At 50.7% G+C, this 12,385-nt stretch overlaps 1 protein-coding gene across 3 annotated transcripts in view; it reads right to left on the bottom strand.

Annotated features, from left to right (window-relative positions):
- Positions 1–9,798, bottom strand: part of LOC108528181 (uncharacterized) — a 172,121-nt gene extending 162,323 nt beyond the window's left edge. For 2 of the 3 annotated variants that reach the window (XM_017869863.1, XM_017869864.1), the window contains exon 1: positions 8,844–9,511. In XM_017869863.1, coding sequence (XP_017725352.1) covers positions 8,844–9,294 — 451 coding nt within the window. In that variant the 5' untranslated portion in view covers positions 9,295–9,511. The other variant, XR_001885052.1, reaches the window with a different exon arrangement.
- Positions 9,799–12,385: the final 2,587 nt, after the last annotated feature.

The raw sequence follows: 12,385 nt of genomic DNA, 5'->3' as shown, positions 1-12,385 counted from the left end.
TGCAAGAGCGTTTGGGGAAACTAAGTTCCTTAGACTCTTTCATCCTTGTTATGTGAGCTCAGGGAGGAAGGCAGACAATAGCTGCAGCCTAAACACCTGCTATCTCTCAATGCAATAAAATACAGACGGTGATTGGAATCGTTTCTCTTTTTGCTTCCAGAGGAAGCTCAAACCTGAAGCATCAAGGTTATCTTTTTCCAAAGGTAAAACAAGAGATTTGCAAAACCTGCTAGGGACACCACAGCCCACATCTAGAGGGGGTTCCCCTTTGCAAACAGAAAAGGCAATCTGATTTTTTTTTCCCCCATTTTAGTGTTTGTTTGAACCTACGTTCGGTACCTGCGAAGAGTAAAACACTTATTTGACCCTCTAGAGACTCAGCTAGAACTGACTGAGCAAAGGGAAATCAGGCAAACGAAAAGGAAGGTACGGAGGAGAAAACGGTAAGCGGAGGTCTGGATGGGATAGTGCGCGGGGACTCCTCTGACCCGGCGGCGGGACCCAGCTGCCGCGCAGGTAAATCCCAATATGCCTGGCACTGGGGTTCTGGACAGACTTGGTCTAAATATGGCCACGTGCTCAGGGCTGCTGTGCTCCAGCTGTGCGTTTCGGGGCGGTTTGCGCGCACGCGCACGTGCACACACACACGGGCGCGTGCCTCTGTCCTGGCGCTGGGGTCTGAGGTTATCCAGACAGCGGAACCCCCATGTTCCCGCTGGCCACTTGACGATGTCGCTCATACTGGATACGGGGTCTCTGTAGTCAAGGAGGGCGGGCAGACAGAGGCACCCGGCTTGTGGGTATTCAGCCCCACGTAGGGGAAGGGCTCACAGAGGGGCAGAGCCCAGGGAGAAGCGACATGACCCCGGCTCCGTGCTCCTCCCCGCCTATAGGCCGGGTCACCTGTCAGTTGGTGCTCTCTCAGCTGGCTCCCAGTCCCTCCTCGCTCCCCGCAGCCACGCAACAACGCGCTGTCAGCCCGAGCTGGGCGCCTTGGCCGCTTTCTGGTGCCCCAGCCCTGCGAGCCAGGGCTCACACCACACTGACGTTTCCAGGTACAGTCACCACCAGCGCCAGATCCTTATTCCAGCCTCCAGATCCCTGCCTTTTCCCCCCACCGAGCAAAGACAGGCTGGTGTTTGGGGGGGGGGTTGTTCTTTTAAAAGTATATTAAAGGATCATTGGCGTCTCCCCGTTAAGTCATTACGCCTTTATCCCCATCAATTAACCACACCTCAGAGGGCTGCTATTAAGAGCTCAAATGAGCTGCAAAAGTAGGTATCCCGTTTCAGGCAGATGTTGTTATCTCCCGCTGAGAGGCGCGGCCGGCGGGGCCGGATTCTCCGCTTCCCGCGACTGCCGGAGTCGCGCTGGACTAGGCTGACCGCGCAGGGCGGCGAGGCTGGAAGGGAGGTCGCCGCCCGACAATGAGCGGGTGCCAGAGGAGCCAGAAGGAGTGAGAAGGGCCCTAGACCCGTGGCCTCAAGCGCCATGAACTTCAAGGGGAAGTGTCTCCGGAGTTGTGCCAGGAAGAACACGAAGAACGAGCTGTGCGTTTTTGCGCAGAGAAGTAGTCTTCGCAAGACCGCAGCTCCCTGCCGAAGGCCCAGAAAGGGAGTGCGGGGGAGAGGGCAAACTAGTGAGTTTGGCTGGCAGTGCTCCCCCGACACACCCCACTTTCTCTTACTGCCACTCCAGACTCCTTCCCGGCAGCAGGCTTCCAGAACCCCTTGTTGGTAAAGGCAAGGTCGTGTGGGGATGCAGGATATGGAATTAGGGAATCCGGGACAGAAACGTAGCATTTAGGACAAAGGGGATTCACTGGGGACTTCCACGGCCTTTGCCCAGATGTGTCTTTCCACCCTTTCTCACTCCAGTCACTCCCGAGGACTTGGGGCACGACTGTCACACGCAACTGGGAGATCCTGGAAGACGGCGGAAAAACGAACAAGGGGAGATGGCCCTCACTGCAGTGACAGGGTTTTCCTTCAGTCAGTGGCCACAATAAATTTAGCCAAAGCTAAAGGAGATTAATTTCCCAGCATAATCCAATTAAAAGATTTCTAAAGTAATCTTTTGAGAAAATGAAAAGTGCGCGACTAAAGAGGGGACCTGTTTTGATGACAGTGATTTATCGCCTCAGCACAGCACGCACGGGATGGTCTCTCTCCACGTGATTTGACCAGAGCACCCCCTCATCGCCTCCTGTCCAAACCTTCCCTTCCTGAAAGACAGCCATCTATCACGCCAACCTGGGCAGGAGAGAATGTGCAAGGGGCTGGGGCGGCTTAAAAGCACCATAGACTTTTTTAAGTGCTATTAGATTTATGGTCTCCTTTTCGACGCCCATCCAGAGTAATTAGCACATATGTTCTAAATAGATGATAGTTTTGTGAGCAATAAAGCAATTACCCATCGTTGGAGCTGACAGTTCCTCCAACTAAACTCCAACCAGCAGCTAATTGGAAAAGTCATTTCAGCTCCATTGTCTGCAATTAGTCCTGCTAAACTACTACACCCCAACTAGCTGGTTTGAGGTTAATTTATTCAATGTTGTGTTTGCATGGACAAGCCTTTGCCATGAAGGGACTTGCCTTTTGCCCCTCTGGACTGCGCCCAGGGGCTAGAAGAGCAGGTGGGAGTGAGCAGCCAATATTTGGGGGCCGGGATGGACCGCGGGGGAGGAGGCACCCGACTGGGCCTCAGCTTCAAGGTTAGTTGTCCAGTGGCTGAAAGCCTACAGAGAAAACCATTGTTTATTCTGCTAGACAGTAACCGGAGAAAACTGCTCAGTTCATGCTACCAAAACCTTTATTTAAAAAAAATAGAAATTGTCACCACAGAGAAAGCCACTGTGTTCTCAGTTCGCCCCTTGCCCACACATCCAGTCATGACCCTGGGCCACCACACCATCCCTAAGGAATAAACATAGAGTCAGACCACCAAAACAGAAAAGTTCTGAGCCCTGAGGGAGTGGGGGACAGGCTCCAACTCTGGGAGTGATTCTCGGAAAAAAAAAGACAGGAAAGGTCAGGAAGCCCAACCTCTGCCTCAGCCTCTCTGAGTTTAAAACCACTTCCCCCTTGAAAGCGGGGTTTCTCTGTGACTTTCTTTGATTTTTTACCCTTCCTTTCTTATATTTTTTCTTCCTTTCTTTCTAAAAGTTAAGCCCAACAGGTCCAGGATTTGTGCACAGTGAGTGGAAAAAATGTGTTAAACGTCGGTTTGACGCCCCACCGGAGCTTCCAAATATCCAGCGGCTGGGATTCTTCTACTTAATTTAATCTTTATTGGACAGGGCGGCTCCTATGCTCCTATTCACTAGGAAACCCGGGGAAACGTATCCGTTGGGGTTCAGAATTGAGGGTGGGAAGGAGAGGAGTTAAAGAGGGATTAATCCTCCCCCACCCAGCTTCAAACTTTAGAACTGCAATCGCCTGCAGCCTGGGGGGGGTGTCCCCCAAGTCCAGCCCTGACAGCCCAGGGTCTCTGCGATCTGGAGCCAGAGGAAGAGAGGTTGGCAGGTTGAGATGGGAACTTGTAGCCCTGGTAACCGTGTATTCCCCTGATGGAATTTTACATTAAAGTGTCCCAAGCTCTGGGAGCAATGAGAATTTTACTTAGAAGAACATGGGGTAGGGGAAGCGTCCACCTCTTAGGAGGTAAAGCCCAGTGCTTTCAGTCCTAGAAATCCAATGTCCTTTTCTGGATTATCATTCATATTAAATGTCCTGGGAGATGTTTTTCTTTTTGAAGTAAATACTATAACAATGCCTAAGGAAGACAACTTGGACATTTTAACCAGCATATGAGACTTACTAATTCCTATTTCAAAAAATTGTGATTAATTCCTCAGCTTCAAGAATTTGGAGACATGTGTCTACAGCATGTAAAACTTTTAAACTGCCTAATGTCAGGCTCTTATTTTCCACTATGTATTGTATTTTAACCAATTTAACTCCAAACAAAAAGAAAAATATTGTGGGGAGAAATTGAAAGTAAAGGTCTTGTCTTGCCCCATTATCTCCCACCTGTCACACAATCTCCTCCCCCAAAGAGAAATCTACCTGTCACTGTGACTTCCAGTTGAAAACAGAAAGGAAGTAAGATGACTTCTGGAAAAAGCTGTCCATTGTGTTCTTAATTATTTTTTTTTCAGTACTTAAATATGCCCAGAGAGTGAGTGCATGAAAAAGCTGAATGAAGAGTCAGCTGAAAGTATCACCTAGACTTGCTTGTTAGAGAATTCTAAGGTAGACATGTGTGCATACTTATGCGTAAGGGCAAAATAACCCACCTAATCACCTAATCCCATGTATGGGAAATATTTATGTATATATCCATGAACTGAAAAATCTTTAAGTACATGTGTGCAGAGATTCAGTTCTATGAAAGCTCAGCTAGCTGTCCGCATGCATGTATTCACTCCTGGAGTAAAGGCATTTTTGTTGCTCCCATAGTTTCTTTCCATTAAGAGCGATTAGATGATGTCTATTCAAAGTTGCTGATCCAGAGAGAAAATAAGAGTAGATAAAAGGAGATTTCAAGTGACCTCCTCGTCCCTTTCACACCAACCTGAGCCCTAGAATAGCCAAGGATCAACTAACACAAAAGCCCTTTCCTTTCTCTTTTCAGCTTCAGAAGATTTTATGCAGGGGGGTAACAATAAAACATAGAATGATCCCCGAGTTTTGTTGGATCATGCATTTGGAATACTTTATTAACTCCCCCCAAAGATGGCCTAGGTTTATGTTCCACCTTTGAAATGGGTAAATAAAATATACATAGCATAATTGTTTACTCTTCTATTGCTTATATCAGTGGTGTACTATGCTTGTGGGGTTTCTTTTGTTGTTTTTTTTTTTTTCATTTAAACTTTATCTAAACCCCTCTCTCCTCAATGATGGAGGACATTGTAATAAACATATCTTTCCACTGACAGTTTAGAAGGAAATGTTAGGTTTATTATTTAGATCAACCTTCTGATAGGTATATACCATTGCAGCATGACTGGTAACACCAGCAGATCTACTGGCTTTTTGAGCCAATACTTTTCCACTAGTTTATCTCATAGGCAGTAAAGAAAGTGACATTAAAGACTTAAACATATTACAGCAGTCTTTAGTCAGTGAAATATCCAACTCAGATCTACTTCTGATGGGCTAATCCTGTAGTAAAAGAAATAGGTGCTCTGACAGGTAACTATTAAGGGAAATTATTATATAGAGCAGTTGATTTTATTGTCAGGGTACTCCAACAGCCTTCAAACTCATTTCAAAACTTCAACGTTCATCCAGACCTAACCCATAGGGAAGAATAGCCCTGCAGTTTTATTCTTCACTCAAGCTGGGTATTTAAAACAAATACATTTTGTAACATAAAAGTCTCCAATTATTTCCTTTCCTTCTTTGTGCATAAATGCATTTCGATAACTAAGACTTGATTTTTATAAAAAGTAAATATTTGGCTCTGGTTTCACTGGTGTGCTGAGAATGATTGTCATTTTCCTCCTCTAAAAAGGCTTGATTTGCATCCAAAGGTCAGTGCTTGCTCTCCTGGGCCCTCTAACTGGGGGCCTAGGCCAAAAGGGGAAGTGCTTCCCTTATCTCTCTTTTTCAAAACATGTGCTTTAAATGACCGGTTTGAGATAGAAAACTAAACTAAGGTATAGCACTTAACTCTGAGCATTTCAACCCAAAGGTGACAAAGAAGAAATGCCTGGGCTACCAGAGCGATAGTAAACACTGGAGTCTGTTGGGTTCACGATTTGACTACATGTACACGCTAAGGGGAGGCAGTCCAGCAGAAGCCTGACTCCTAACTTGGCCTGTCCACTTGGTTTTTTGTTGATAAAGGCAGAACTTTTTACAACTGGGCAGCCACAATATAGGCTGGGTTCGGTCTTGGGGGTAAAGATTTCTGAGATAGGCTGGGGTTTAGTTTGTTTGTTTTGGTTTTGTGTTTTAGTAATCACAAAACATTAGATGGGCATTCCTGCACCTCTCTCCACCCTTTCTTCCAAAAGATCTGTGCGAGACCATTTTAAATACATCTTCAACTATGTCCTTCCTGGCTTTAATCTCATGCCAGGGGAGACTAATTGATTCGGCACCTTTCAAATAAGCTCTTTGGGAAAGGTCTGCAGCAAGATCAGAGGCACTGACCTTTTTCTCAATGATTGCAGGCGTGTTCATCTCTCCAGATGGGCTCGATAAAACGGGCTTAGTTCTGTTCTGTGGTCTTGCTAAACAGAATAATACCATTTTTAACGATTTTGAGGTAGGGAAGAGGTAAAAAAGAGAATTTCCTACACATATCTGATCATTTGTAGGGTCCCATGGCTCTTGAACTACATTTGGGAAATGTTTTTACAAGGTCACTTTTGTTCAGTGTGACTTACCAAAAAGCCAAAATGAATGACTTTCGGGAGACCAAGATATCAATACCAAAAAAACCTATAGAATTAGCGAAGAACGGTTCAGCCTCGTGGTAAGAAAGATATGGAGGGAGGGAGTACCTTAATAGGCTAGACAGTCCGCTTAGATCCGGACTCTGGGGCCTGGAAGGCAAGTCATCCCTGAATGTGCAGCCAAACCGATCTGTGCTTCTCTTCCTCTCTCACCAGATCACAACAATTTACTGGGTGGCGAGCTGGGAGAGATCAACCTTTGTCTGGTATGTCTTTTAAAACGTGATTAACGCTGAGCTTGATGCTAGCAGCCCGCAAGGGGTACTACAGGCTTACAGCCTAATTCCTTTCCCCAAGCGGAGCGGTACCTTCTCATCGCCTTTTGGGGGAACTACACTAAAGATCTAGTGTGCACTGAACAGGTCTGTGGGGAACAGGAAGACAGAGGAAGGAAGAGAGGCTCCCGGGAGCCCAGGCCCTGGGGAGGCCCTTAGAGTTCCCAGACCCGCCAAACCTAGAGACCCTGGAGAGGGCTGAGCCCGGGTGGGCCTGGCTGCAGGCCTCAGGTAGGATGCCGAGGCAAAAGCCACAGCGGTCTAAGTCCAAGAACCACGTCCAGACTCAGTTTAAGGTTCCGAGGTGAAGGGCCGGGCCTAGAAGGGAGGGAGATCTGAAGAAGAGTGGGTGGGTGAAAGAAAAGTGAGCACTGCAACTGCGTTTTCTGCTCCTGCAGCTGAGCGTGCCTGGACAAGTACGTAGGATTTCCCAATTGGGGGATCTAAGTACTCTCGAAAACTGTGATCAGTTTTCTGTTAGGTACCCTACCCCACAACAAAAGATATCATTATTTCCTGGTTGAGTATGGGTTGCATTAGGCCCAGGACAAGTGTGTCAAGTGGGACCAGTATCAAACGAGAGCCTTGAAGATAGAAAGGGCTTCCCAGGAACTGAGCTGACCTCTCAGTGCCTCTCGGGAAGACATTTTTGCTGGAGGCAGGGCTACGAGCACAAGTGGGGCGCCCTGTGGGTGTGCCACCGCGGCAGGGGAGCACAGGCTTCCGAGGAGAAACAGCTCTAAGTGCCGCTCAGGCCGGACGAGTTCCAGAGGGGGACAGCGCCCTCCTCGAAAAGACTTGGTTTCTCCCCGCCCCCTCTTATGACAGAAAGTTGGCACGGATGCCCCGTAGGAGTGCGAGCCGCTCCCCTCCTCCGAAAAGCCGCGGGCTTCCGCTGCTCCGGGCATCACCACCAACAGCTTCCCACTCCCACCCCTGGGACTAGGACAGGGGACTGCACCCTCCCCCTTCCTTCCGGAGGAGCCTGCGGCTTCGCCTGAGGCCTCGCGGGCCCAACTTCTCCCCACCCCCAGGGTCACGCTGGGTCCCAGGGGCCTCTTTCAAGTTTGAAAGCTCGGTGGGGGCACTGAGAGCCCACAGTAAGGATGGGTGGGCGCCGCTGCTCCCGGGCAGGCTCAGCTGTCATCTTGTCTCGCCTTGGCCCTCGCCTACAGGGCCTGACCCCTGGCCAGCACAGCTAAGCAAGACCGCCTCGCTTCCGAGCCCCCCAGCCCCCTGGTGCGGTCCCTAGCGTCGGCTGCTCCCGCCCCCCGCGCGCACTCTGACGCAAACGCACGCCCCTGCCCGGCACTGAGGAAAGCGCTCTTGTTGGTTTTAATTGAGCTTCTTCCTTTCAACACACCCGCTCTGTCCCCACCCCTGGGAGGCGACCCCCTCCCCGCCCCCAGTCGGCTGGTAGCAGCGCAGGGAGTCTGGCTCTGCTGCTAGGCTGCGAGTCCCGCTGCTCTCTCGCCGCCGCCTCAGGTTGTCTGCTCGGGAGAGCAGCTTGATGTCCCTTTTAATCCGCTGACACTATCGCCCACATCAGACAGGCAGCCATCGATCGCGTTACATTAGGGGATGGCGTTACAAACGGCGCCCGCAGGTGGACGGCTGCAGGCAAGCTCGCCAGGTTCTGGTCGCAACCAGGCAAGGCGCGGGCACAAGGGCCAGCCGGGCCGGACTCCGCAGCCGGCTCCACCGCGGGTCGCGCTCGGCACCAGTAGGAAGAGCCCGGCCGGTGTTAAACGTGCGGGTCCCCGTCCCCCGCCCAGGCATCCGTTTCCCGCCGTGGGAGAGAGGGAATAGCGGGTGGGGGTGGGGGCAGCTTGTTTTGAATGTGGATTGCTGCTCGCCTGGCACGATCCTCCCCTCCAAGGAGGCGCGGCGGCCGCGATCCTCGCCTTCGCGCCAAGGCGAGGCAGAGGCCGAGCGAGGGCAACTCCCGAGCAGGCTCCGCGGAAAGTTCTCCTTGTCCCGCCCTGGCTGCCTAGACTCTGCTCTCGGCCTGCGGAGGCCGTGCGAGCCAAGACTGCCTTCCGGCCCTGCCCGTTACCAACCCCAAGTTCAAGAGAAACGATAACCATTGCGTTACTTGCCTGGTGAGGCAGGATTTGGCCGAGTCTCGTTTCTGGTGCCCACGACGCACGGTCCAGGGTCCGAGCGCGGCTGGGCCGGCGGACCTGGCATCCAGTGTGCCTGCGGTGCCCTGGCGCTCGCTGTTGCTCGTCTCCCACTCCCTCCGTCTCTCTCCGCGTTCTCCTTCCCTCGCCCTATCTCCCTCTCTCCGCCTGCTGCCTCTGCCCTCGACTCCCTGCCTCTGACTGTATGGGGAGTACGATTTAGAATCTGTACGTAGAAAGATTTTCTTTTCTTTCTTTGCTTTTGGTCTACTTTAATCGTGTTCGTTTCACCTTTTAACTGACCAGAAGACGGAAGCGCGTTTGCGCGTTTATTTGGACATAGGGGCGAGGGCAAGGAGCCCCTGCCACCCCCAGTCGCCTCCTCGCTATCAGCTGCGTACAATGGGCCACCGCTCGCGGAGTGCATTGACAGTTCTCCATTATTCGAGCTGGAGGGGCTGTGGGGCAGACACGGGAAAGCCTTTTATTCTGCTCTTTAAAATCATCGCTCGTCACTAAGCGGTCGCCGACTCCCGACTTGTAGGCTGGAGAGACCGGGAAGCGCAAAACGTCCCCCAAACACGCAGTGCTTCCCAAACCCCTCCCTGGTGAGACTTAAAGTGAGAACGAGTATTAAAAAACAAACCCTACCTCTGTCAATACAGCGTGGCCATTTACTTCCACCTTTACCTGAGGGCATGTTGGCGCTAGGAATGCTGGAGCTGAGACAAACTTTTACGCCCTCGCGAATCGAGGGGCGGGCGGGCGAGCGCTGCTCCCACCCCCGGCGGCGGCAGCGGCGGCTTTGTCACTCCGCGCGGCTCCGCGCCCGCCTGAGCCTGCCTAGGGGAGCGATCTCAAAACGAGGGGGGTGCGAGTATGCGATTGGAGAATATGTAACTAATAGAAGTATCATTTCCCCCCAGTACGATCTTTCAAGGAAAAAAAAATCCATTGAAAGAATTTTCAAAGTGCTGTCTTCGTTTGGAGAAAAGGCACAGGCTGTCTGCGGGGAGGGGAGACTACGGCTGTGTGCCGCCCCGGGAGCGGCTCCCGTCCCCGCTAGGTGGCAGCCGGAGCCAGCTGATTCTGCAAGCGCCGCCGCGGGACCGCTCCTCCCCTGTCTCTGTTCTCTCCTCCGCGCGACCATCAGCCTTGCGGGAATCGGGGTCGCGGTCTCTCTTTCTCGCGTCCTCGCTCTCCCCTCGTCTCATCCCTCTCTCCCCTCTCGTTCCTCTCTCTTCTGTGTGCTTCTCTCCTCCTCTCTCTCGCCTCTCTCTCTCCCCTCTCTCCCCTCTCCCCCCTCTCCCTCTCTGCCCCGTGTCTCTTTCTCTCCTCTCATTCTCTCTCCTCTCTTCTCTCTCTCTCCCCTCTCCTCTCTCCTCTCTCAATGTCTTGCGCTCTCTCTCTCTCCTCTCTCTCTCCTTTCGTCTCCTCTCTCTCCCTCCTCCTCCCCCTTTTCTCTCTCCCTCTCCGCCTCCCCCCGCATCTTCTCGTTTGTTTGCTCTTTTCCCGGGACTGATTTGGCCACACTAATCTCCCCCCACCCCGCAACAATATGGGGACTTACTACTGTTTTATTAATAGTTATTGAAGCATTGTTGGAGTTTGGAACAGCCAGGTGATTTAAAAAAAAGAAGAAGAAGAAGAAGAAGAAGAAGGAAAACTGGATTGATTGGAAAGTTTATTTTAAAATCATCTTTGGGATAAATAGGAACCCTTGATTCCGATCGAATTTGTAGCAATAGCTGCAAATTCCAGGAGTGTGCTTTGTCGTCATTAAACCTTTTAAACCAAGGTATACTTTGGATCAAAAAATAGGGAGATCCTACCTTGTTTATAACAAGGATATAAAATGAGCAGAATCCAGACTTGGATTGTGCTTATATGTGAGAGAAGAAAACAATCCAAATCCAGTATATTTCACGAATCATTAAAATGGTGGGGGTTTCATTCCCGTTAAATTTTTTTCTAAACATTTTAAATGACACTCTCTTCACGCTCATAAAATCTAATTTTAAAAACTTTTCAGAAGAAATCAAAATAATTTCCTTCTAATTCTCCTTTTGCCCATCGCTAGGCGTTCTCCCCCCTCGTCATCCCTTCCCCCTCTGGGGTGTGTGCGTAAGTGTGTGTGTGTGTGTGTGTGTGTGACCATAGACGACCCATACTAATCAGGTCTCAGAGTAAATAGCAGCGCAGGGCGATCTCAATGTAAATTGCGCTTGTCAGAAACACACCCCCCTCCCTCACTTTCTCTCCTCCTCCCCGCACCATCCCAGTCTGTAGGTAGCTAAGAGGGAGGGGGGAAAAAAAGAAAGAAAGCAGAGGAGGAGGGGGGAGGGGCTCTCCAACCAATGGCGTGCAGGAGGCTTGGCTAACCTTAGCCTCCCATTTTCTCTCCCCCCGATTCAGGGCTCTGACCAGTCAGTCGCCTTTGATTATCAGTTGCCAGCAGCCCTTCTCTTGGCTCCTTGACACGAGTTCCATATAAGGCAGCGATCTCCATAGAAACGTGTCAGTTTCAATAGTAGTGTCAAAGTTCACTATATACAGACATTCGCGCAGATCCCCCTTTCGGAAACATTGCTCTGCGAGTCCTCCCGTTTAAACGCATTCAATTTTTGGGTCTCTCTCTCTCTCTCTTCTCTCTCTCTCTCTGTCTCTCTCTCTCTCTCCTCTCTTTCTCCCCCCCTCTCCCTCCTCTCTTCTCTCTCCTCTCTTCTCTGAACCTCTCTTCTCTCTCCTTTCTCTTTTCTTACATATTCTACTAGTTGTTTTCCCCTTCTTCTCCTTCTTTCTCTCCTTTTTCTCCCTCCTCGTCTCTTTTACTCCATTCCTGCAGAAGAGAGAGGGCTAAACTTAAAGAAAAAAAAAAAGGAGGAGGAGGAGGAGGAGGCACCCCCTTCGTATTCTTCTTATCGTTATTTTATACATATATGATTTTTTTTGGAGGGAGGGTGTTGGTTCCCGGCTGAAGAGCACTTATTTAAAATACTAAAAAAAGAACATTTTTGGGCGATCTCCAGGGTTTTTTTAACTAGCTCTGTGTGTTATAGCAGAAGAAGCAGAAGAAGGAGCAAGAAAGAGGAAAAGAAGAGGATTATTTATTCGACCTACTTTGGATGTCTCTCTCGCTTTTCCTTTTCCTTTTTTTGGCAATTATTTTCTTCTGATTTTTATTTTTTCTATTTCGCTGTGAATTCGTCGCCGGCGTGAATTATCCCGTATTTTTCCCCCTTCCGTCACCTCCCGAAAGAAGAAGGCAGCTAGAGCCCGGCGCCACCGGCACAACAAAAAGAGCAAAGTGTGTGATCTTCCTCGCCGGCTGCCTCCCGCTCTCCAGCGCTGCCTTCCTGAATGGCTGGCTGCGTCCGGCCCTGGACCTGGCCCCCCGACACCCGCGCGCCCTGATCGCCGCCGGCAGCCTCGCCCAGCGCCCTGCTCGGCTCACCGCGCTCCCCGCACTCCCGAGCCCGGCGAGGGCTCCCGCCGGGACAGCGGCGGCGGCGCGGGCG

The sequence above is a fragment of the Rhinopithecus bieti genome, unplaced genomic scaffold (assembly GCF_001698545.2).
Source record: "Rhinopithecus bieti isolate Rb0 unplaced genomic scaffold, ASM169854v2 scaffold_5026, whole genome shotgun sequence".
NCBI classification, from domain to species: Eukaryota; Metazoa; Chordata; class Mammalia; order Primates; family Cercopithecidae; genus Rhinopithecus; species Rhinopithecus bieti.
The sequence above is the reverse complement of the archived record's forward strand: the minus strand, read 5'-3'. Positions and strand labels throughout refer to the sequence as shown.